The sequence below is a fragment of the Nansenia antarctica genome (genome assembly GCF_963989245.1).
Source record: "Nansenia antarctica genome assembly, chromosome: 7".
NCBI classification, from domain to species: domain Eukaryota; kingdom Metazoa; phylum Chordata; class Actinopteri; order Argentiniformes; family Microstomatidae; genus Nansenia; species Nansenia antarctica.
In genome coordinates this window covers 34,933,222-34,959,810 of record NC_137677.1, presented here as the reverse complement: position 1 = coordinate 34,959,810, position 26,589 = coordinate 34,933,222, and the positions used below count along the sequence as shown (strand labels likewise).

The window sequence follows — 26,589 nt, the reverse complement described above, 5'->3', positions numbered from 1 at the left end:
ATAGAACGATAGTTATGGAGATAGACTCCAGTTCTATGAGTGGAGCGGAGCCCCATAGGGCTGCTGGCCCACTTCGACTCGTTCAAACCCGGCTGTTTTTGTATGTTTGGGAGAATGAGGTAGCGAAGTACACCCCTTTATATAGCACCCCAGGCGGGCGCAGGCATTGAAAAATTCAGTCATTGGCTACTTTAGGTAGCGGGTAAACCAATAGGAGCAGAGCTCCCCTATGGGGCTCCGCTCCACTCATAGAACTGGAGTCTATCTCCATAACTATCGTTCATCTGTCAGTAACTGATTATATTATGTTGGTTGAAGTAGTTTCTATGTAGTGAACTCCTTTTTCAAAGTAGCTTTAGTTTGACAAACTTTATGTCTCTTTTTTTTGTGATCAAATGTTTTTTATTGTTTTCTTTTCTCCAAAAAGAAACAAATTCACCATGATCAGACAGGTTTCATTAGAACTCGCTTAGCATCAGTATTGACTCACCCTGTGCGGTATTATCCTTAGATGCCGAAAAGGCATTTGATCGTCTAGAGTGGGACTATTTATGGATGGATTTGAGCGGTTATGTTTTGACTCAGATTTCATCAAATTTTCAAAGTGCTATATTGTAACCCCTCTGCTATGATTGTCACAGGGAATTATCTCCGGCCAATTATCTATCTCATGTTCCTGTCGTCAAGGGTTTCCATTGCTATTTGCTGCTCTTTCGCTAGAACCGCTAGTTCAGACAATTAGACAACACCCTGTCATCTCTCCTATTACATTTAATGATACTAAACACCATATTGCACTGTATGCGGATGACATGCTGTTGTTTATAGATAAAGCATCCACTTCTATTCCACCTATTCTAGAGACTTTCAGTACTATGTCTGGCTACAAAATTAATTGGAAAAAATCCTCACTATTGCCATTAAACCCAATATTAGACCCAACTGTGCAAACTGTATGTCTCTCAAGGGCATACAGTAGATCATGTGAGGCTTCTTTCTTTATGGTGTCAACACCACAAAAGGAGTCCTTGCATGTGTACAGTTTGTGTCGTTGCAATGCAGTCAATCTTCAACAGCAGTCATAAGGTCAACAAAACAAGTTTGTACTCTTCTGAGTTTCATTGTGTCGTCTCTTTACACACACACACACACACACACACACACACACACACACACACACACACACACACACACACACACACAAAACCCAGATACAAATACAGGCATATCAAATCCATTGAATTTGAGGTACATTTATTTGCACATCAGAGTATCACAATTTATTTGCATTTCCGTCCAACTCTGTGTGTACACACAATACATAACAGAAATGACAAGGTACTGTAAATGATAGTTTACTGGGTATAGCGATGTGTTGATAGAGCGCAGAGTAACACAGTAGAAGAGTCGATGTAAACAAAGGCATTTCAGATAGACTGAGAAGACCCCTCCAATGATCACTGAAAAACTGATGTTCCTTAGAAATACACATGGAAATAAAACTGATGTTCCTTAGAAATACACATGGAAATAAAACTGATGTTCCTTAGAAATACACATGGAAATAAAACAAAAGTACTTGCAAGGCCACTTATAGAGAATCAATGATTTCTGTAAAAACTGATCAAGCATGCATACATACAACTGGGTGTTGAAATATTCATTGTTTTAGCAAGAAACATAAAAATATCTGAACACCCATCACAGATTATAAACCTTTTTGAAGGAGACATTCAGAGTTCTAGTAATTCACAATTGCAAACCATGTCCATTCAGAACAGAACGTAGGCAGAGAGAAACGAGACAGGCCATTGTCATAACCAAAATAACAGACTAAGCTACTTCATTCTGTACTGTTCTTTATGGACAGTTTGGCAGATATGTGTTGCTCAACTGATATTAGCATTTTTAAATTGTGTGCTTGAATCATATTGGTAGCTGTGAGGTTAGGAATGCATAACTAGCTGAATTATGAATAGTGTTATAAATAGTGAAATGTTTACAAAAATGTATCAAATAAAACGTTATAAATAAATAAATAAATAAATAAATATTACTTTGTAAAATGATGGAAGCAAACACTCTAATATTTCTCCGATATGACATCACATTGGTTCCTTACTGCGAAAGAGTCGATGGACAACATCAGCCCACACTTCTGTTTTCCTGGGCACTGTCGCTAACAGCTGTTAGCATTTTTAAGCAAAAACCCAAGTCAACAGACCCTAAGCGTTTTTGGTTAAAAATGACTTTCGTCCTCAGTCTCGCTGTCAGTACTCTTACTCAGTGTTCTTGTTGGCAGTCAGTAGTTCACACTACAAACTCACACAAAAGCAGGACATTCTCATGTCATGACAAAGATAAATTCACTTGTTTTTAGATTCAAACTACTTACTGTAACTGGCCACAAGATCATTCACCTGCACGATAGTCACTGAGCCGCTTCCATCTCCATCTAGCTTCAATCATAGAGGGATACAGGTAGAAATACATCGCTCTTTGCAGTCTTTTAAATTAATGCGTAGTAATACTCATGGTGATGAGAATGATAATCACCCGATGCAATGTACTGTATGAACATCGTGTTCATGTTCTATGTTGGAGCAGTTAAATTACACATTTTGCATCAGAGTGTTTTAAATGACCACGCCTTTTGAATGGACCAGAGCACTGCATCATCCTCACTTCTGACAGCACTCTGGCAAACCCCGATTTGGTATACTGTTGAAATCCAGAACATACACATCCCTATGGCATAATCAACAGAAAACACAGTATTTCACAGCCGAAAAAACTTGCATTACAATGAAAACACTAGAAAACTTGTTTGAAAAGAAAAACAAGAATGAATCAGCACTAATGTAGTGCATAGAGCATTTTGTTTATTGGTCCAATAATCCAAAAGTCACTCTCAAGTCTGTTTGTTTTTACACAATGACCTGTGAAGATGTTCTACTCCACCTGGAAAATGTTCCGGCACAGGCAAACATCCTCTGTGGTAAATGTCAATGTTCCGTTGGTCCACGTCTTTGAATGTCATGAGTACCTCTGTCTGTTGATCCCAAACACCCGTCCTCCCCCATGTCACAAAGCTCAACACGCTTAAATACATGTTTCAGGTCAGAAGGACGCTCCCATCCCGATGCTGATGGAAAAAACACAAACGTCCACCACACCTGGCAAATCCCTCAGCTGACTGAGATGAATGCAAGAGACCTTCTGAGAGGAACTTGATGTTTAAAGGGGTTGCACCTCATACTGTTACTGTATAGAGAGTATGTCTGTGTGTGAGGCCCTGTCCAGGGTTAGGGTGGGTCCTAGTAAAGTATGGTAACCATGGTTACATGTCCGCATCGCCGTCGTAGGCTAGGGTCAGAGGCTTCTGTGGTGGGGAGGAGCTCTTGGTTGTTTTTGGCATTTTGCTGGAAAGAAAAAACAAAACACAGATGAATTATTATATTTCTCTATCGATCTTTAGTTTAGGGAAAAAATAAACACAGCATTGACGTATTATATGCTGTATCCATGCCACAGGAAGGGAATTGTCACCCATGCTTTGTACAATGAGAACAGATATGTGACGCAGTCTGATCATTTGGTCCGCATGTCGGCAATCAAAATGTCGTGACTTTTCTTTTGAAACACGGAACTACGTTTCAACATTGTTGAGAATCACAACACAAACTCGCTAGTCAAGCCAAAATACCTCAACGCAATGGATTGGGTGAGTAATCCCCACTGCTACCTAGTTAACTAGAACACTACTTTACATTGTTAGCAGGCTCCCAAAACAAGCTGTGTTAGTTGACTAGCAATGTGTCATTGATTTTCAACAACGTGGAAATGTATTCACATTTTTCGAAAGAAAAGTCTGATCATTACATCGGATCTCGATATGAGGACCAAAGCATTCGAACGTGTCACACATTAGTCAAGTAAAGTCGAGAGGGAGTTTGTGTTCAAACAACAAGCGCCGAGGTGCGGCCTTAAACGCTAAAAACAAAACTGCATTAAAAAGGTGAAGCACGCCACACGACACGTGAAGTTGACCTTCATCTGACAGAAACAAAAAAACAACAACAAAAACAAAATCAATACCATCCCCCTTGAAATATTGGTTACTGCCAAAAGCGCTGAGCTGCGTTTCACTCTCGCTGCAAAAACAAAGACGGAAGCACCGAGGGTGGCCAAACACATCCTTTCTCCTTTCCCATTTCCACTTATTCAATTTCTACAAACCCTTTACAATTAATGTGTCCTGTAATGGATTTTTCATTATGAAACTTGAGACTGAATAGGAATGAACGCCTCGTGAGAGATGTAATATATACGTACCAGACCAGGAATGATAATGCAATTATGAATAATATCAAGACGAATCCTCCCGCTGTCACACCGTAGACCCAGAGCTTTATCCTCCCGTCTGCAATCAGAAAGCAGGAGGTGTATTATTAGATACATACCTCTGCACCGCTCATCTAGACCTCAATACGTTCTTTAATATACTGCACAGTGAGAAACATTTGGCCCTGAATATTCTGAGGCATTAAAATATGTTTTACTCTTACAGGAAAGACACCCGTGCTGCCGGGAAATTGCTACCAATTTTTTCGATAGCCCACACTGTCAAAACGGTAGCTTTTCAATAGCTTACATCAGGTATTTGAGGAGTCACAAAGTCACAAACGAGAGGTTGCGAAGTTCGAGACCACTGTTTGCAACAGCTTGACGTCTGTTTCACAAAGTCTAGATCGTGACGAGAAAAGTTTAACTTTAGAAAAGTTCCCAAATATTGAGTGTGCATCAATGCAGACCACGGTGACCCTGGTCTTGAACCAAACTGTACTAAGCTATTCCATGAAGACACTTGCATTGTTTACAGACAGTGTGTGAGAGGCAGATGGGGTCCAACCGGTTAGTTATTGACTGTAAAAACAATGACTGGAAATGTAGTCAACCACACAGTATACATAATTTAGCTCAACAGAATATACAGTAAATACAAGGGCCTGTACTGTATTAGGAGCCCAACATCAGTAATGATACTTCCATCTCAGACATGCTCTCTAAAAAATAATGCAGTTACACAGGGACTGTTGAAATCCCTCTCCATCCCTTCCCCTGACCACAGTAACCTTGCAGCCATTGAAGGAGGCCAGAACAGATCTTAAGGACTGTGAGATGTCTTGTATGTCAATACCTGGACCGACAGGTGTCAGGGTCCACTCGTTGAAGAAGTCCTGGATGTGGGAAGGCCCGGGTTTTAACCTCCCAGCGTTGGTCTTCACGTCGGCCTTCTTGTTATCCGCTCCCGGGGTCTTGGTGCAGTAGTCCAGGAAGCCGTGTGTGGTCATCACCTCAGTGTAACCCTTCTCACATCCACACACGCCACTCTGCGGGGGGAGAGGAGATCGGCCTTGTTTTAGAAGCCTGTCAACGGCTGGACGTTTGTGAGCGATTCATAGTTTACCCAGAGCAACAAAACACACAGTCAATAGTGACGGTCTGTGGCGTACAGTAGAGCAACGTGTTGCCTCTGCCTCCCACCCAGATCGATATTGAGTGTTAGAAAGAGAGAGACTGGGGAGAAATTAATGTGCACATCTTAATTGCAGTTACACAGAACAACCTCTGAGGGGCAGTAAATATCCAACCTGGGAGAAAATTGTTTTTCCCTCGCTTTCATTGCAGGAACGGCACGGTCCGGTTTCTTGTTTTTCCAGTCAGACTCTCGTCTTTCAGTCATGCAAACGCTGACATGCAGCTCTCTGCATGGCCTGAATCTGAATTCTCTAATTCTCTCAAAAAAATGTTTACGTTTAATTAGAATCTTACTCATCCACGTATGGTTTTCTTTGCGTCAATAGGCTACATGGCCTCAAGCACAGGGGTATTAGATCTTGGCCAAGGCCAAGCAAGCGGATCGATAGATATGCAATGGATGAAGAAAAAAAAAAAAGGAGAAAAATAAACACTTTATATCCACGGCACAGACGTCTCACCGGCGTGCAGTGGGAGAAGGGCTTGGTACACGGGGGGTGACAGTGTCGAACCGTTGTCGGTTGGTTCTGCAGGAAACATCCCCCTGGAACACAGAAAGTTGTCACCGTTTCACCCCAGTTGATAATCAAATTAATACAGTCTCTCCCCCTGCCAGATTAATGGGGTTGGGGGTCCTATCAGAGTTTATGATCAACCTGCAAACATTGTAATTCTGGGGATGGAAAATTACATGTCAAAATATCAAAGAATAATGCCTTGGGCTTTGCGCTTTCTCTGCAATGAGAGATTACTCCAGCACAGCTCCTGTTTGCCCAAGACACTCTGTTATCCTGATAAGATCTGGTTTACCTGCTATTTACAGCACATCAAGCCCGGAGCCTTCATTTCCGCTTTGAGAATTGAGAATACCTTTGTGCTGCTACCACGCACTGCTTCATTACACACAAATAAAATGGTGCTTTATTATATTTGTAAAGATTGAGAGTCTCCTGTACATTCAGTGTATTATTGATTAGTTGTGTTAAGGGGAGGGGGGGGTGGGGGTGGGTGCGGGGGGGTTCAATGCTATCGGTGCTGAGCATGAGCAAATCTAATCTAAGGGTGTTATATTACACAAGAAAGATTTTTTTTCATCTGTGATTCTGTATATGTGTGTGTGTGTGTGTGTGTGTGTGTGCATGTGTGTGTGTCTGTGTGCCTGTGTGTGTGTGTGTGTGTGTGTGTGTGTGTGCATGCGTGCGTGTGTGCCTGCGCCTGTGTGTGTGTGTGTGCCTGTGTGCCTGTGTGTGTGCATGTGTTTGTGTGTCTGTGTCTGTGTCTGTGTGTGTGTGTGTGTGTGCGTGCGTGTGCCTCTATGTGTGTCTGAGTGTGTGCGTGCATGCATGTCTGTGTGTGTGTGCGTGTGCGCGTGTGTCTATGTGTGTGCATGTGCGTGTTCGTGGTAAGAGAGCAAGCCGGGTGAAAGCGTCTGACTACCTACGTACCTGTGTGAAAGCGTCTGACTCCCTACGTACCTGTATGAAAGCGTCTGACTACCTACGTACCTGTGTGAAAGCGTCTGACTCCCTACGTACCTGTATGAAAGCGTCTGACTCCCTACGTACCTGTATGAAAGCGTCTGACTCCCTACGTACCTGTATGAAAGCGTCTGACTCCCTACGTACCTGTATGAAAGCGTCTGACTCCCTACATACCTGTGACGTTGACGCCGTCTGACCGTTGGCACCAGACCGCCCGTTCGTTGTCGCTCCACCCGCTGGTCCTCCACTCGTAGCTGTGGCATTTCCCTCCTGCCTCACGGAGAACACAGAGGCAGAGGCAACACTCGTTAGGCTTCTTTGTCAGGCATCCAGGCATGACTGCAAGCTTTCATGAGCATTAGCCACACAACCCTACTGCCTGGCTGCCTACCACAAAAACATATTTCAGCTGCAGTCAACTGAAAAGGCCTCTCGTTTTCCCGGTGAGTGGACACACAATGGTAAATACGTTCGTAAATACGCTCTGGAAATCTGATCAGCGCTCATGGGCCTCAACGCCTCTTGTCCAATCGAATGAGTTGGTCGTTCTATGACGTTGAACCCAGTGTGCGCTCCAGCGCACTCAGAGCGAATTTACGAACGCAGCCAACGTGGGGTATTTATCATCAGGCATGTTTTCTGTTCTGCAGGGAGGATGGGATGAAAGTACCGTAATAAGACAGAAAAGAAGCATGAAGTGGGTCTGTTTTGGTCGTGCAAAAATGTGACAGCAGCTGGTGAAACCGGGAACAAGTCGGCAGCCGATTTAATGTTCGCACTTTTATTCTGAAAAATGTAAATACATTTCAGCGTTGTTGTTGAAAATCATATGGCCCATTCGCTAGTCAACTAACACAGCTTGTTTTGTGAGCCTGCTAACAATGTAAAGTAGTGTTATAGTTAACTAAGTAGCAGTGGGGATTACTCACCGAATCCATTGCATTGCAATGTTTTGGCTTAACTAGCGAGTGTGTCATTGATTTTCAACAACTACTACTACTACTACTAGGTCGTCCTTGGACGAGCCCCCCATCTGCGCTTCCAGTCATCCCGATCTTCCATACATCTTGCTAGCTCTCTATGTTAGTGTGGGACGCCCTCGTGATCGAAGCCCGTGTGTTGGCTGGTTTTCTGGCTGGCAGCTCCTGGTGTCTCTGGCAGTGACCTGCCAGCCTCATTCTCCTGACTGCTATCTTCTCGCTTATCCTTGGTGACCCCCCATACAGATGCTTGTTGGTAACATGTTAAGTACTGCAGCACGCAGCATTCTGGTGTAGCACCCATCTAGGGACTTCTGCAGGGTAGGCTTCAGGGTCCAGCATTCACAGCCGTGTAGGAGAACAGACTCTACCGTTGCATAGAAGAAGCTGAGTTTGATTTGTCGTGGGAGGTTGGAGTGCCACACCCTGGCCAATGCCCTTCAGGGCCCTCCAGACAAACGCCTTCCTCAATTTAAGGTCAGGACTTCCTTCAGAGCAATGCCTCCTGTTGTTGTTGTTAGAGGTGGATGGTCCGGGAGGACGTTATAGGTGATTACCTCAGTTTTCTTGGCATTTAGCTGAAGGCCAACCTTGGCACACTCTATCTCCACTCGGCACAGGAGCTCCTGTGCTTGGTCTAAGTGGTCGGAGAGCAGGCTGATAGTAGTCTGTGTAGTCCAGGTCCGTTAGGACTACAGCGGGGTGTCATATTGACCTCCTAGGTGTTATAGTGAGGCCGAGTACTTGCGCCCGTCCACTGATGGCCTTCCTGAGTGCGTAGTCTAGGACTATGATGAAGAGGGAGGGGGCCAAGGTGTCCCTTTGCAACAACGTTGACATTTATAAAAAAAAATTGCCAAATAAAAGTCTGAACATTTTGATTGGTTGGGGGCGACTTGTTCCCGGTTTCACCAGCTGCTGTCGCAAATAAGTTGTCTGTCTTCCCAGTCAGAGTGGGAGACAGTCAACAATATAAAAACGACAGTTGGAGATACAGGTTTGCTCTCTCTCTCTCTCTCTAATGACTGAATGTAGGCTATTCACACATACACATGAAGTGGAAGTCACCGTAATCAAATCTAATCAAATCAATGTTTATTTGTCATACAACACAGAACACAGAGTGATGGGAACTCTCAGGGGGAGGTAGCTCCTCAACAGCGCGACAAAGTAATATTAATGCTTGTTTACACATATTGGTACATACCACATTTTTCATATTAGTCTCTAATTATACATCCGTATACACCCTACTGTACATAGCTTATTGTTATCCATCTCTTGTATATACCTACTACCTTCTGTACTTCATATATACTCCTGTCTATGTATGTACTTCATCATACTGCACTTATCATTTCATAACTGTACAAACCCTATTTTGTCTACGCTATCATGTCCTTGCACTATGTCTACAATATCATTTTTGCACTACAGTATTTGTTAACTTCTGGTTAGATGCTGAACTGCATTTCGTTGTCTGGTACTTGTACTCTGCAATGACAAACAAAGTTGAATCTAATCTAAAAATCTAATCTAGTAAACAGCAGAAAGAAGCTGGATGTACAGTATGTGATTCACACTGTATCTACTATCTAGCTTCTGTCAACCAACCTCCCCCCCTCCCCCCACCGTACCTTTGCAGGGTCGCCCCCCCGCCCCAACCCAACCCCCCTCCCCCCACCGTACCTTTGTAGGGTCGCCCCCCCCCCACCCCACCTCACCCCAACCCCCCCCCGTACCTTTGCAGGGTCCCCCCCCCCCAACCCTCCCCCCATCGCACCTTTGCAGGGTCGCCCCCCCCCCACCCCAACCCTCCCCCCCACCGTACCTTTGCAGGGTTGCCCCACCCCAACCCTCCCCCGTACCTTTGCAGGGTCGCCCCTCCCCACCCCAACCCACCCTCCCCCTCCCATCGCACCTTTGCAGGGTCGCCCCCCCCCCACCCCAACCCTCCCCCTCCCCCGTACCTTTACAGGGTCGCCACCCCCCACCCCATCCCACCCCCCCCGCCCCATATCGCACCTTTGCAGGGTCGCGACTCCTACGTACCTTTGCAGGGGCGCGTCTCAAACACCTGGAGGGGGCAGGTGTCCTGGTTCTCCAGGACCTGGACACCCCCCACCCCAACCCACCCGCCCCCCCCCCCCCCCCCTCGTACCTTTGCAGGGGCGCGTCTCAAACACCTGGAGGGGGCAGGTGTCCTGGTTCTCCAGGACCTGGAACACCACAGACCTGGAGCGGGCCTGGCGCCCCGTGGTCTCAAAGCTCCGCCCCTCCAGGCACGTCAGCTGACAGGAGCTCCATGACGACCACTCGGTCAGGTGACAATCTCCTACAGGAAGTAAAGATGCTCATGTTACACTGGGCAGATTCTGTTTTGGTTTAACCTGACCGCCATCGTCCCATGACCTCATGTCTGTTTGTTTGGCTGGTTCTGTCTTACTCTTTGTCTTGCCTGTATACAGGATTCCTACAAGTTCCAACAAGTCAAAATGTAATACCTTTTTATACCTTTTTTAGACCTCGTTGGATAGAACTTTAGACCGATTCGCGACACCATATGATAGCTTTTTGTCATCCTCGAGGGGGATGACATTTTTTAGACCGATTTTAGAGCCTTGCAGATCGGATTGCTGGATTTTAGACTTTGAGGCTTTTTAAGACCAGCGCGGGAACCCTGTGTATAGTTTCTTAAAGCGAAAATATTCATGAATAAAAAGTAAAAAAAAGAAAGAAAGAAAGAAAGAAAGTAAAGATGCTATTCATGACTCATCAATATAACAGTAAACAGCATTTATTGAAAACAACAGAGTGCAACAGTAAAATCCATACAGTGTAATTGCCCCCCCACAGTTACCATCACCACCACCACCCATACAAATCTGCTTGGGGGAATAAATTACTCACACAAAAAAATACATATATTATCGTTTCCATAACGGCGACGCTGAGTGATCTAACATTGTGGAAAAGAAAAAGGCGGGCATCTATTATGCATGTCTATAAATAACGGGTATAAGCATTTCCTTAACTGAAGGTCATACATCAATAGGCCTTTCTAATCCAAAGCGCGGGGTATCTCACAGTGATAATTCCTCCGACTGTGACGGCTCCTCATCCATGACATCCCTTTGATTCCCTGCCCTGGCGCGCTCGCCATTAGTGACAATCTGTGCAGTGAAGCAGCTCATTATCTTTCATCCGGTCGTCAGACCCCCCCCCCCCGCCCCCCACCTCCCTCCCATCACACAGGCGAGTGACAGCACCACAGAAGAAGAAGGGGGGGCGGGGGACAGGCCGTGGACGGAGGGCGGGGACACAACAGGAGGGAGACGGAGAGGCAGTGATCAGAGGAGTACAGACCAGGGTTCCCGCGCTGGTCTTAAAAAGCGTTTAAGTCTAGAATCCAGCAATCCAATTCATAAGGCCTAAAAAGGTCTCAAATGGCAGTTATTCAGTCTAAAAATTAGGTGCTAGGTCTTAAAAATTAGATCCTGCAAGGAAATCAGTCCGACCACATCTATTTACACGGAAATGTATCAAGCTGGAACCCAAAAAAATGAATCACCTCGAGGATGACAAAAAGCTATCATATGGTGTCGCGATAGGTCTAAAATTATATTCAAAGAGGTCTAAAAAATGTCTAAACATTTCTTAAATTCGACTTGTTGAAACTTGTAGGAACCCTGACAGAGGAAGACAGAGGAATACAGAGGAATACAGAGGAATACAGAGGAATACAGAGGAATACAGAGGAATACAGAGGCCCCCTTTCAATGAATTGCTTCTGCTAGCTAATGTGGCGGTGACGAGACTCATGAAGACAGAAGATACAGTGAGAGTCTGTGATCGGGGGGAGGGAGGGGGGCAGAATAAGTGATTGTTTTCAGCTCAGAGAGACGTTCGTTTTTGTTGTTGTTGGCTTCCCAGGTAAGTAAGTAAGAAGTAAAATGTAAAAATCTATATCTATCAGCGGAGTGCACACACCAGGGGCAGCATCCAGTAGGTGGATAATGGATAATAAAAAAGACTTTGAAACCAAGGTATCCACCACTTCTAGCAATTTATTTTAAAACAATTATTTAAGCTGAAGTCGAGCCGAAGGAAGCTCGGCACAGCGAGCAGGGGGAAAGCACGGCGGGGGTTGCGGGGAGAGGGGGGGCAGGCGTGCAGGGGGGGGGGGGCAGGTGTGCGGGGGGAGGGGGGGGGGCAGGTGTGCGGGGGGGGCAGGTGTGCAGGGGGGGCAGGTGTGCAGGGGGGGGGGGCAGGTGTGCGGGGGGAGGCAGGTGTGAACAGAGTGTGGAAGCATACCTGGGCAGAACGGAAGCTCGGCACAGCGAGCCGGGGGAGAGCACGGCGGGGTTGCAGGGAGGGGGGGGGGGGGGGGGCAGGTGTGAACAGAGGAACAGGAAGCGTACCTGGGCAGGGGACGGAGCAGGGCAGCCGGAGCTCCTGTTGGCTCTGCCTCCTCAGCCGGTCTCCACAGAGGTCCTCCTCCACTGGCTTAGGAGAGGAGGAGGAGGAGGCGGAGGGCCAGGCGCCCCCCCCCCAGCGCACCGTGCAGGTCAGGCTCCTCCTGCGAGCCCCCTCCCCGCACTCCGCTCCCTGCAGGGACACAGCAACAGACTCAATAACTCAGTACGTTTGTTACAGTTCCTGGTGAAAATAGACACGGGGAGGAGGAGAGAACAACAAACAACTATGGGAAAACGTTAATATTTAACCTTCTCCGTTTTTAGTGACATTTTGAAGATGAAAAAGTGTCAAAGTTTTGTTGAAATGTGTCTTAATCTTGAATGTCAAGCCTTTTAATTAAATCACAGTTAAATAACTGATTCATAATGTCCCTGTAGAAGTATGTAGAAACTCCAATAGATGTTCAAACATGCTACTCAGTATCTGTATATAGTATATCGAGAAAACATATCATACAGGAAACCCAGCGTACTGTGACCATTAGAGAACATTCTCTGTCAGACTGGAAAAACGCCTTGAAAGTGACGGTCGCAATTAGGGCCAAACGTTCTGAACATGAGAACGGAATGGCTTGAGATGAATCAACATGAGAGTGGAGATGCGTTGGAGTGGGAGGGGGGGGGAGTTGGAGCAGGGTGGGGGGTGGGAGAGGGAGTGGGGTGGGAGTGGGAGGGGGGGTGGGAGTGGGAGGGGGGTGGGGTGTACAGAAGACCCAGAGATATTCAATTACCCAACGGAGATGAGATAGGGAATAAAGGCTGGCGTAGTAGATGAGGGAAAAAGATGGGGGCTTTTAATTCAATAGATTCAAATAATATATATATATATATATATATATATATAAATAATATATGCCATTTAGCTGACGCTTTTATCTTTTCAGTATATATGGTCCCAGCGGGAATCAAACCCATAATCTAAGCGTTGTTAGCGGCATGCTCTAACTGAGCTAACTAACCCTAACCCACAGACAACCACAGAGGTCAACAGGTTTCTACATTTACATATTACATTTTAACCATTTAGCAGACACTTTTATCCAAAGCGGTTTACAATTACAGATTACAGGGACAGTCTCCCTGGAGTAACTTAGGGCTAAGTGCCTTACTCAAGGGCTCACTAGTGGTGGTGTTCCCAGGTCTTACTCAAGGGCAAACTAGTGGTGGTGTTCCCAGGTCTTACTCAAGGACACACTAGTAGTGGTGTTCCCAGGTCTTACTCAAGGGCACACTAGTAGTGGTGTTCCCAGGTCTTACTCAAGGACACACTAGTGGTGGTGTTCCCTGGTCTTACTCAAGGGCTCACTAGTGGTGGTGTTCCCTGGTCTTACTCAAGGGCACACTAGTAGTGGTGTTCCCAGGTCTTACTCAAGGGCACACTAGTGGTGGTGTTCCCAGGTCTTACTCAAGGGCTCACTAGTGGTGGTGTTCCCAGGTCTTACTCAAGGGCTCACTAGTGGTGGTGTTCCCAGGTCTTACTCAAGGGCTCACTAGTGGTGGTGTTCCCAGGTCTTACTCAAGGACACACTAGTGGTGGTGTTCCCAGGTCTTACTCAAGGACACACTAGTGGTGGTGTTCCCTGGTCTTACTCAAGGGCTCACTAGTGGTGGTGTTCCCTGGTCTTACTCAAGGACACACTAGTGGTGGTGTTCCCAGGTCTTACTCAAGGACACACTAGTGGTGGTGTTCCCAGGTCTTACTCAAGGGCTCACTAGTAGTGGTGTTCCCAGGTCTTACTCAAGGGCTCACTAGTGGTGGTGTTCCCAGGTCTTACTCAAGGACACACTAGTGGTGGTGTTCCCTGGTCTTACTCAAGGGCTCACTAGTGGTGGTGTTCCCTGGTCTTACTCAAGGGCACACTAGTAGTGGTGTTCCCAGGTCTTACTCAAGGGCACACTAGTGGTGGTGTTCCCAGGTCTTACTCAAGGGCTCACTAGTGGTGGTGTTCCCATGTCTTACTCAAGGGCACACTAGTGGTGGTGTTCCCAGGTCTTACTCAAGGGCACACTAGTGGAGGTGTTCCCAGGTCTTACTCAAGAGCACACTAGTGGTGGTGTTCCCAGGTCTTACTCAAGGGCACACTAGTGGTGGTGTTCCCAGGTCTTACTCAAGGGCACACTAGTGGAGGTGTTCCCAGGTCTTACTCAAGGGCACACTAGTGGTGGTGTTCCCAGGTCTTACTCAAGGGCACACTAGTGGAGGTGTTCCCAGGTGGGATTTGAACTCCTGACCTTCTGATCACCAGTCCAACTCCCTATTTATGAGGCCACCACTAGCCCACTACCCCAAATTCCTCTTCCTGTAACAGGAACGCCATGTGTCAACAGTTACCTCTAAAACAGAGTCTGCACGCATGTTTACTTTTCCTCCCTTCTCAATTGTAGTCGTCAATCAGAGGGAGAAATAACTTCAAAGTGGTCAAAAATATGTTTATGAAATAACAAAATTGCTGTTTGTTATTGCAGTATGGTAATAGAAGAGTGAAGCTTTCATGTTTTCATCTTTTGACTCTACACGCATTCGAAGTTTGGATTTGAAATCCAACAGTTACTGTGAGGATAATGAGAGATTCTCAACTTTTATTTGAAGCCATTTTTGTGTATATAAACCCTCTATTTCAGGGGACATCAAAGTGATGGGACAATTGGCTTGACAGGTGTGTTACGGCACATAATTGTGCAGGCGTAAGAAAGATGTCAATGTCTAGTATTGATTCTAGGCTTTGCGATTGCCTTTGGAGTCTGCTATTGGTGTCTGTCAACATGAGGACCAAATCAGTGTCAAGGAAGCCTTTATTAGGCTGAAATCATAAACATAGCCAAACCTTAGGCTTATTAAAATCAACAGTTTGAAACATCATTGAAAAAAAACAAAAACAAAAAACATTTGCCAACACTTGCCGTGACCTCAGGAAATAAACAGGCTGGCAAACTTCTACACTGGGTACTTCTACACTGATAGAAATGCTCACCGTGCTCCAAAGCCGGAAACGCACCCCAGCCTGTTTGTGGGCCTTGGACCCAGCACAACACTGACCTGGCACCACACCTAGCTAGCTAGCTACGCTGATACTAGCTAGACCTAGCTAGCATGGCGCTAACAAAGCTTAGGTTGCTTAGGGTTCGATGCCTGCTGGGACCATATATACTGAAAACTGTATGCAAGCACAATGTAAACATATACATCGTCACCTTCTTCAAATAATGGCTTAAGTCACTTTTGAGGAAAATTACGTTTTGCCTAAATATCATATATTCTAGATTTGGTTCAGTTTATTCTGCTTTTCCTCAAAACTTGAAAATATTACATTATTTTAAGAAGGTGACGGATATATACACACACCATTTAGTTGACACTTTTATCCAAAGCGACTTACATTGTGCGTGCATACATTTTTCTCTATATATATGGTCCCAGCAGGAATCGATGTATATAGATATAGATATAGATATAGACATATATCTATATATGGTCCCAGCAGGAATCGATGTATATAGATATATATATATATGGTCCCAGCAGGAATCGATGTATATATATACATGGTCGATGCATACCTCCACATGGCAGGGGGACCAGTCGCCCAGCTCCCAGCTGTAGCAGGGTGTGATGGGGCAGGGCTTGGTCTGGGACAGCAGCAGGGGACAGGGCCGCCCCTCCTCATGGGCCTGCTGGAGGACGCTCCGCGAGCGCACCGTCTGACCTGCAGGGGGCGCACCAACACACGCATCCATCAGAAGAAGAAGATGAAGAAGAAGAAGAAGGAGAAGAAGGAGAAGGAGAAGAAGGAGAAGAAGAAGAAGGAGAAGAAGAAGAAGAAGAAGAAGGAGAAGAAGAAGGAGAAGGAGAAGAAGGAGAAGAAGGAGAAGGAGAAGGAGGAGAAGAAGAAGAAGGAGAGGGAGAAGAAGAAGGAGAAGGAGAAGAAGAAGGAGAAGAAGGAGAAGAAGAAGGAGAAGGAGAAGAAGAAGAAGAAGGAGAAGAAGAAGAAGAAGGAGAAGAAGGAGAAGAAGAAGAAGGAGAAGGAGAAGAAGGAGAAGAAGAAGAAGAAGGAGAAGAAGAAGAAGAAGGAGAAGAAGGAGAAGAAGAAGAAGAAGGAGAAGGAGAAGAAGAAGAAGAAGGAGAAGAAGAAGGAGAAGAAGATGAAGAAGAAGAAGAAGAAGGAGAAGAAGAAGAAGAAGAAGGAGAAGAAGGAGAAGAAGAAGAAGAAGAAGAAGAAGGAGAAGAAGAAGAAGAAGAAGGAGAAGAAGAAGAAGAAGAAGAAGAAGAAGAAGAAGAAGAAGAAGAAGAAGAAGAAGTTCAACGTTTGTCATTGCAGAGTACAACCAAATGTATTTTATGCTCTAGGCCAGGGGTCAGAGCCATAGAAGGCGACCCTGGAGGAATTAGGGGTTCAGTACCACGCTCAAGGACACGTCGACACGTGGCCAGCCGGGGTTCGAACCGCCGCGAGCTGCCGACCTCGCGATCATTAGACGCCGGCTCTACTAGTCATGTATTGTCACTTTTTAAATGCCCTGAATTATGCCCTATTGCCTTATTGTCTGCTAATTGTCTGGATACTGCTAATTGTATGCTGTCTAATTTGTCAAATGTTAATTATGGTGCAATGTCAGGAACTGAAGCCTAAGAATTTTACTCTCTTACACTTGTGTAATGTGACGTAGCAATGAAATGTGTACCAACCTTACAGCGGAATTCTACAGACAAAAATCATATTTCTTGTCACTTTAAGCATATAGTACAAACCTCATAGATATCCTCACAGCAAGCTTAAATCTACTTCCTGGATTAGTCTCATACTGAGGCTTTTGAAACTAGAATATCTATGAGGTTTGTATGATATACATATACTGTATAAATATATATATATATATATATATATATATATGTATGTGATGATCTGTTGGGACCATTACAATGGTGGCCTGTCAAGTTTAGCATCAAAATGAGAAATTATGTTTTAATTCATGATAGTCAGTAATAACAGCAACCCCCAAAAGGTATTCCTGTTGTGAGTGTGACTGTATGTGCCACTGTTACTAGCACTGTAGTGACACTGTACTAGAAATGACACGGCTGCCATTTCATAGACTGAGCACAACAATGTCAAGTGTGCCGCCACAACCTGACGTGAGTGGTTGTGTACATGACACTGAGAGGCAATTCTCTGTCAATCCCTTCCCTGCTGTCAGGCATCTCACTCTCAGGAAACAGAGGAGTTATTGTAACAGCTCAATCTCATCTCCTCGTCAACATGTCAGCACCAGACCAAGTGGGCTGGGTCAAGTGAGCAATTACTGTAGTATTGTGAAGATAGTAAACAACAACAACAACAACAACAACAACATCTACCGCCTACAACAGCCGCCTACATCTCGGATCTCATTCACCCTTACTCATCCACCCGGTAACTAAGGTCCTGCGACCAGGAGCTCCTGGTCGTGCCTAGGACCAGACTTAGAACAAAAGGGGACAGAGCGTTTGAGGTGACGGCACCAAAGCTTTGGAACGCCCTCCCCCTTGACCTGAGAGCCGCTCCATCAGAACAAACTTTTAAGCAGCAACTTAAGACACATCTGTTTAGACAGGCCGGCAGTCAATTTTAGCCTTCTTATTGTTCCTGTTTATGTTCTGTTTATGTTGTCTCCTTTCTGTTTTTAATCATTGATGTTTCGAATTTGCACTTTTTTATTTTTTATTTATTTTATATGTAAAGCACCCTGTGCATCCGTGCTGGGAAGGGTGCTATATAAATAAAGTTTTACTTACTTACAACAACGAAACCGCAAAAGGGAGCAAATCCACCAACCAAAGGGGAGTGTATTCATGTGTGTGAATGTACACATGTTTGCATGTGTGGGTTTGTGTGTGTGTGCGTGTGTGTGTGTGTGTATGTGTGTTTGTGTGTGTGTGTGCGTGTGTGTGTGTGTGTGTGTGTAGGTGTGTGTGTGCGTGTGTGCTTGCATGTGTGGGTTTGTGCGTGTGTTTGTATGCGTGTGTTTGAGTGTGTGTGTGTGTGTGTGTGTGTGTGTGTCTATAGCTTAGCTCTGACGTCTGGGAGATGTCAAAACTAAAGAGGGGGGGCTTGTCAGATGTTGTAAACGTTCACTCTACTCCGTCGCAAAATAACAGGCCTCTGAAACCCGTCTCCCCCTGGTACGCTGACAAAACATCTTAGTCACATCTGACACCGATATAGGGATCACTCAACGTGGCTGACAGACAACTTCTGAAGTGTGTGTGTGTGTGTGTGTGTGTGTACTCATTTATTTTTGGTGCAGTGCCTCTGTATCCCCGATGAGCAGCTTGCCTACTAGTGAGCCTTGGAGGGTGTGTGGCGAACTGCGCGGTAGAGATAGGGAGCCAACGACAAATTAAAATTAATGAAGAACGCTGACTGTGTCTAATTACCTGAATAACAAGCCCATCTCCTTGGGAGGGCTGACTAGAGACCTGGGAGACCAGACGCAGCCAGGTTAAATAAGAAGATATTGTATATTGCATGACATAATAACATTGCTCCATCAACGTGATGGAGCAAGCGGTCTTTGGGGGGCGATAGGATGAATATTTTACCTGTAATGCTTAATAATTTAATATAATTTAAAGTGAGTTTTAGTTCAGTAATTACCCTGGAATCCCAATATGATATGATTCATAGTGTCACATTTATAATTAAATGCATCATTCCTGTGCTGCATTATAATGAAGAAAGGGACACGTTAGCGTATCCATAACCGGAGGATAAGCAAAAACAGATTACTCATAAATAATGTAATGTTTTTTTTTTACATGTATTCATGTATACATAATAGTGCATTGTGGGACCAAATCTGTGTCCATACTCGTAATAATAATAATACTTAGATTTATATAGTGCCTTTCTCAAACCCTAGGACGCTTATTTGTCATGTGGAGATTTCCTTTGGGAGAAGTGTACATACATGAAGTGTGTCATACATAAAGTGTGTCATACATAAAGTGTGTCATACATGAAGTGTGTCATACATAAAGTGTGTCATACATAAAGTGTGTCATACATGAAGTGTGTCATACATAAAGTGTGTCATACATAAAGTGTGTCATAGATAAAGTGAATATTTGTCACTGTTAACTGGAATCCTTAGGATGGCCTGATTCAGACAGCATCCTACTGAAGTTGACATTTAAAATGGTTAGGTAAGGGTTAAGGTTAGGGTTAGGTAATGGTTAATGTTAGGGTTAGGTAAGGGTTAAGGTTAGGTAAGGGTTAATGTTATGGTTAGGTAAGGGTTATGGTTAGGTAAGGGTTAAAGTTAAGGTAAGGGTTAAAGTTATGGTTGGTTAAGGTTAGGTTATGGTTAGGTTAATGTTACGGTTATGCTTAGGTAAGAGTTAATGTTAGGGTTAGGTAAGGGTTGATGTTAGGGTTAGGTAAGGGTTAATGTTAGGGTTATGGTTAGGTAAGGGTTAAAGGTAGGGTTAGGTAAGGGTTAAAAGTAGGGTTAGGTAAGGGTTAAAGATAGGGTTAGGTGAGGGTTAAGGTTATGGTTAGGTAAGGGTTATGGTTAGGTAAGGGTTAAAGATAGGGTTAGGTGAGGGTTAAGGTTAGGGTTAGGTAAGGGTTATGGTTAGGTAAGGGTTAAAGATAGGGTTAGGTAAGGGTTAAGGTTAGAGTTAAGGTTAGGGTTAGGTAAGGGTTATGGTTAGGTAAGGGTTAAAGATAGGGTTAGGTAAGGGTTAAGGTTAGGGTTAGATAAGGGTTATGGTTAGGTAAGGGTTAAATATAGGGTTAGGTAAGGGTTAAAAGTAGGTTAGGTAAGGGTTAAAGGTAGGGTTAGGTAAGGGTTTCAGTTAAGATTTGGTTCAGTGTTAGGGTCAGGGTTAGAGTAAGGTTTAAAGTTTGGGTTAGTGTTAAGGTCAGGGTTGGAGTAAGGGTTTAAGTTTGGGTTAGTGTTAAGGCAAGGGTTAAGGTTTGAGTTAGGGTAGGGTCAGTGTTAGAGTCAGGGTCAGGGTAAGGGTCAGGGTCAGGGTCAGGGTAAGGGTTCGGGTCAGGGTCAGGGTTAAGGGGTTCTATGTACCTTGGTTGCCACAGGTGTGTGAGCACTCCGCCCAGGGCGACCACTCAGAGAGGACACAGCTGATTGGACAGTCCACCACACAGCTTCCTGACAACCTCCACCTCTTCACCAATCCAAGCTGGGGACGCAGGTAAACCAACCGGCGAAAAGGATGGAAAGAAAGCAGAGTGCTATCATCAATCACAAACAAAAACAAACAGAAACGACAGGTGCTATTTGCTATCATAAGACAGTGATCTCTTAAAACGAATCTCTCGAATTCATCGTAAGAGAGCAGCATCATATCAATGACTGCAGATACAAAAGTCGATACAAAACGTGTTCGTTTCAACTTTGTCCCAATTGGGAGTTTTTATATCAAGTCGGATTTCTGTCAGATTTGAGGCCCCAGGGGTTTCTCCATGCACCTGAACAGCTGACCTCCAGCTGTGAACAGTTGACCATCAGCTGTGGGTGAATGGCTGACCTCCAGCTGTGAACAGCTGACCTCCAACTATGAATGAATGGCTGACCTCCAACTATGAATGAATGGCTGACCTCCAGCTGTGAATGACTGGCTGACCACCAGCTGTGATATACCACAGCTTCGAGTTCCATAACGCTTTTATACAACGGTTACCACATTTATCTATCAATATTTCTCAGAAGAAAGAGAAGACAAACTTTTGATTTGTGTATTTTAATGGAACTATGTTTTATTGTAATTGTATTCTTGTGTAAGCGTCCTTGGGTTTTTGAAAGGCGCTCTGAAGTTGTTTATCGGTTGCTAAGAAACGGTAATAATAATATGGTAATTAACTTTGATAACGGTAATAATAATATACAAACACAGAGTAATATGAAAAGATGTGTCAACATTCCATTTAGCCGTATGTCATTTAGCCGTATGTCATGGATATAGACATAGAGACAATGGACCGGATCTATCCGTTGTATAAGGAAACAATTTACCATGAGAGGAAGGGGGTTGTGGACTCATTTACCACTGGTACAGGGTTGTGGCACGAGGCAAAGCCGAGTAGGAAAACCCTGTACAGTGGTAAATGCAGTGGTGGGCCGTCAGGGCCAGCAAGGCCTTCTCTGCTGGCCTAAACATCATCAGAATATACATTTTATTTTAATATATTTTTTCCACAAATATGTATTAATGATTCCCCATAGCCTATTCTCTTCATTTAATAGCTTTCCTCTTGGTTGCGCTGCTTCCAGTCTCCGATTGAGATTTGGAGGGCTGGCCTTTATGTTAGAGCTTTTATCCAATCAAAATGTGTTGCCAGGGGGCTCCAAAATCTGCCCGCCTGCACAATAAACCGTGCCGCGAATACGACCTGTAACTTAACGTTGAACGAGAAAACCTGTGGCGTACCCAGTGGAAACCTACGTAGATTTCGAGTTGGCGAGCAATAGCAACAACGGCGCCTGCTGTAAGGCTCAATGATGTCAGCACCCAGCACGTCTTTTGATTGGATACGCACTATTGAGATGCGTAACTATGCCGGTAGATGTGGGACTTTTGAACACCTTTGGGGACACCCGAGTGGATTTACAGCTCAACGAACAAGTGCGCAGGGAAACGGAGCTCCACAACGAAAGGGTGAGCAAAAATAGGGACATACTGAAAAGACTGATCGATTGTGTCCTGTTTTGGGGTAAACAATAACTTTCATTTAGGGGACACGATGAAAGCGCCGAGTCCACAAACAGAGGAAACTACGTTGAGCTTCTTTCTTTTCTTGCGGAAAACAACCCAGATTTACATTACCACCTGTCCACAAACAAAGTGTTTACTGGGACGTCAGGCAAAATACAAAACTACCTGATTTTTGCTATTGCTGAAGTGATGGGAGAAGAGATCAAAATGGAGATTAAAAAGGCACCCTTTGTCGCTATTATGGTGGACGAGACGACAGACGTGGGTAATGTAGCGATCTTAAAGATGTTAGTTTAACACTCTTCATTGTAAATGCGGATTTATTGATTAAAAATGCTTCGGAAATATTAATATAACTCTGTTGTACTTGTCTGACTATGTTAAGGTGATGCAACGCCCGGTTATACAGGTGTATCATCACCATATCAGGTGTAGTGCTGAGGCACAAATATGTACATTTCAAGCCTGCAAACTGCGACACTTTAAATGAATGTGCAATAACACTATGTGCAATATGACAACCCTAGTCGTCTATCTGTACAGTATAGTATAGTGGATAGTGTACATTATTTATGTAAACCAGCTCCTTCCCTTCTTGTCTTTTTTAGTATTTTTTTTCTTTCCTAGCACCAGGGGAGCCACCCCTCCCAAATTTCGTTGTTTGGTACCTGTACTATAGCAATGACAATAAAGACCATTCATTCATTCATACTGTGTTTCTGTCTAGTTTCTAGAGCCATGGCGTCATAACGATGGTATTAAGAGGTAGAATAATTCAGGTAGGAATGTGTCGGACATCACTGAAGGCCTAGGTGTGAAATGCACCGCCCACCACTGGGTAAATGAGTCCACAACCCCCGCCCTCGAATGGTAAAACAGCCACCACATAATATAAAAATTAAATACACAGTTGTAACATTAAATTCATGTATTTACAATCATTAATCGTTTCAGAATACCTTCCGCCACAGAATATAGTCCCATAAACAAGATCAACGATTGCATTGACAGCACAGGTGTTCTTAATCAGATTGATTGGGAGGCATTGATACTGGAAATGCGGTCTGAACTGTGGGTTGTTGGGATATTTACCACTGTTGCTAGCCAATCAGAATCCAGTATCCAAACATGCTGTTGTATAAAGGGGGTTTACCTCCTCACACACGCGCTGGTCCAGGACCTTCCCGTCGCTGCGGACGCAGTCCAGGAGCCGCGCCCGGGACCCGGGGCCGCACACGGCGTTCTCACTCAGCTGGCAGGTGCTCCAGTCTAGCACACACACAGGTGTACACACACACACACACACACACACACACACACACACACACACATACACACACAGATATACACACACAGATGTACACACACACACACACACACACGCACAGGTGTACACATACACACACACACAGATATACACACACATATGTACACAGATGTACACACACACACGCACAGATGTACACACACACACACACGCACACACACACGCACACACACACACACACACACACACACACACAGATGCACGCATACACACACACACACACACACACACACACACAGGTGTACACACACACATGCACGCACGCATACAAGCAGGCATACACACACACACACACACCCCTTGATTGATAAGTGTTCCACAGACCACATCAGCCCCTGAGTACAGCCATTGGACCTGCGTATGTGTGTCCGGTCCTTCCTTTCCCTGCGTGCATGTGTGTGCATGTGCGTGTGCGTGTGTGCGTGTGTGTATGTGTTCCATATTCTTACCATTTTTATTTCTATTTTTATTCTTTTCTTACCATCCTTCTTTTTCTGTATTTCTTTTAATGCTATATGTAAAGCACTTTGAATTGCCCCTGTTGTATGAAATGTGCTATACAAATAAACGTGCCTTGCCTTGCCTAGGAGTGTCTACCTGAGGTGTAGTAGTAGTAGAGTACCTGAGGTGTTGTAGTAGTAGGAGTAGCAGGTGGAGTTGGGGAGGCAGGCCTCAGTCTGGGTGTGGTCTGGACAGGAGGCCTGGGGGGCCGGGGGGGCCGGGAGGCGGAGGACGTGTCTGGTCCTGTTCCTGGTCACGGCCTGGTCACATGGCTACGTGACACGCACACGCACACACACACACACACACACACGCACACGCACACGGCACAGGGTTAATTGTGGAGAACATCCAGACTGAGGGAGCCCTCATCGACGATGGAGGTTTGCTGATGAGCTGCTGTGTGTGTGTGTGTGTGTGTGTGTGGGTGTGTGGGTGTTTGTTGGTTGATTTCAGCTCTACTGATCATTAGTAAACATACAGTAACATTCACTCAGATTCACTAAAATGTTTCTCTGCCTGGGCCGGGACGATTGTTATCTATAATTGGAACTAATTAACGAGCCCCGATCCCTGAGTGGATAACGTTTGTGTTGTGCACACACACGGGCATAAACAGCCACAACGTTCGCAGAATAACACCAAAACTGTTTTTGTTTTTTTAAAACTGACAACGTGTGAGGAAAAAACACTAATTGGGAGGGAGGTAGGGGGGGGGGAACAAATGAGAACATGAGAACAGAGGTTGTCGTGTCGCTCGGCGCCCGAATCCGGATGATGTTTCCCATTACCTGAGGGTGGAGCGCGGCGTGTTTGTATCTCAACCGGAGGGGAACCGTATCCCAGGGTAACTTTAGTGTGAGGATGGATTTTCATTACAGTGACAAACAGCACACGGTGATTACAGCTTCATCGGTAGTCAGATTATGTGACTCCGCTGCGCAGTGTTTTTCCCACCGCGACAAAAGGGTTCTTCAAAGGGCGCCCCCTACAGGGACAAATGAACAACCCTTTTTTTCTAAGAGGGTACACAGGCGGCTGCTCCACTTGGTTGGGGATGAGGCGAGTCCCCGCATCCCCACCCACCCCCCTATCACCCCCACCCCCCTATCACTCCCACCCCCCTATCACCCCCACCCCCCTATCACCCCCACCCCCCTATCACTCCCACAACCACCCCCCCACATCCCACCCATCCCCCCCAGCCCCCACCACCCACCCACCTATCACCCCCACAACCACCCCCCCACATCCCCACCCACCCCCCTATCACCGTGACATGCAGGGCAGCAGCTTACCAGAGGACAGGCGCTCCAGGGGCCCCAGGGGGACATCACACAGGCGTCAGGGCACGGCAGGAAGCAGGTCTGGGCTCCGACCGGCGTCTCTTCCTGGTCACACAGACCGTCGTCCACGGCGACCCCCTGGCCCTCCTCCCCCCGCCCCACACACCTGTCCACACAGCCCACAGGGAGAGCAAAGTCAGTTGTTTTTCTGTTCTGTCTGTCTGACTGTCTGTCTGTCCTTGAAATGAAAGCGTCCTTGGGTTTGAGAAAGGCGTTATATAAATCTAAGATATTATTATTATTATTATTATTATTATTATTTGCACAGTTTTCAAAAAATATATAATTTCATTTTTATTTACATTTTTCCCATATACAAAAACACAATGAAGCAAAGGAAAAATACATTAAAAAATGTGAAATAAAAAATAAAATAAAATGAAAAAATTAATAAAAACAGCATATGGGTTCTTTCATTAATTTACATCGCAACTCTTTTATTTTTCCAATTCAAACCTCAAGGTTAGTGGTGTCAACTCTCTCCCCACCTGTACCGCACATTTTTTTTTAAAAGGTTATTTTTTGAGTTGGGCCACTTTTCATGTTTTTCAACTTTATTGGTTACTGGAGAGAGACAGTGGAGAGAGACAGGAAAAGTAAGGAGGAGAGGGTATGTCGGATTCTAACCCATTTGACATTTTTGACATTTAGCAGACGCCTTTATCCGAAGCGACTTGCGACAAATACATTCCACTAAGTAAGTGAATCATCTTTCCACCGGTCATAGCAGGGAAAAGTCATCTATGCTCGGGCCTGGGGCCATTGGAAGTCGTCGTGATAGAAGAAGGAGGAATTTGGGAGACACTGTACAGGGGGGGGGGGGGGGGGGGGGTAGAGGGTAAGTAGATGTCTCAGGAGGGACAGTTACGCTGTCGCCTGAAGATATGAAGGTCTTCGGTCTACGGCGGTGGGAGATAGGGAATGACTGCAGTCCTGACAGCCGAGGGAAGCGGGGTTGCCAGTGTAGCGACGTGACCGGGTAGCGCGACTGCCGCATGGGCAAATATGTGCACTGTAGGCCATGGTGCTGGACCACTGCACCACCCCCAGGCAACAAGCACAGCTTTAAAACTGCTTTGTACTGCTGCTATCTGATCTCCTGCCACGGTCAACGTCCAACGTGTCCAATATTCTCTAAGCCCCCAAAATGGCAATAAGCCTGTACTTCACTTGACCTCCGAGTTTCCAGCCAAACACTCAGAGTCAATACGAGTCAAGCTGAA

The 26,589-nt window shown here is 45.3% G+C and overlaps 1 protein-coding gene across 1 annotated transcript in view; it reads right to left on the bottom strand.

The window, feature by feature from the left end:
• Positions 1 to 3,340: 3,340 nt before the first annotated feature.
• Positions 3,341 to 26,589, bottom strand: part of thsd7ba (thrombospondin, type I, domain containing 7Ba) — a gene marked incomplete at both ends in the record, with an annotated part of 171,368 nt that continues 148,119 nt past the window's right edge. The window contains 12 exons of the mRNA XM_080536695.1: positions 3,341 to 3,422; positions 4,336 to 4,423; positions 5,201 to 5,393; positions 6,003 to 6,085; positions 7,197 to 7,292; positions 10,164 to 10,337; positions 12,424 to 12,610; positions 16,039 to 16,184; positions 20,542 to 20,659; positions 23,346 to 23,461; positions 24,142 to 24,292; positions 25,319 to 25,472. Of these exons, the coding sequence (XP_080392821.1) occupies positions 3,341 to 3,422; positions 4,336 to 4,423; positions 5,201 to 5,393; positions 6,003 to 6,085; positions 7,197 to 7,292; positions 10,164 to 10,337; positions 12,424 to 12,610; positions 16,039 to 16,184; positions 20,542 to 20,659; positions 23,346 to 23,461; positions 24,142 to 24,292; positions 25,319 to 25,472 (1,588 nt within the window). The remainder of the gene's footprint in view (positions 3,423 to 4,335; positions 4,424 to 5,200; positions 5,394 to 6,002; positions 6,086 to 7,196; positions 7,293 to 10,163; positions 10,338 to 12,423; positions 12,611 to 16,038; positions 16,185 to 20,541; positions 20,660 to 23,345; positions 23,462 to 24,141; positions 24,293 to 25,318; positions 25,473 to 26,589) is intronic.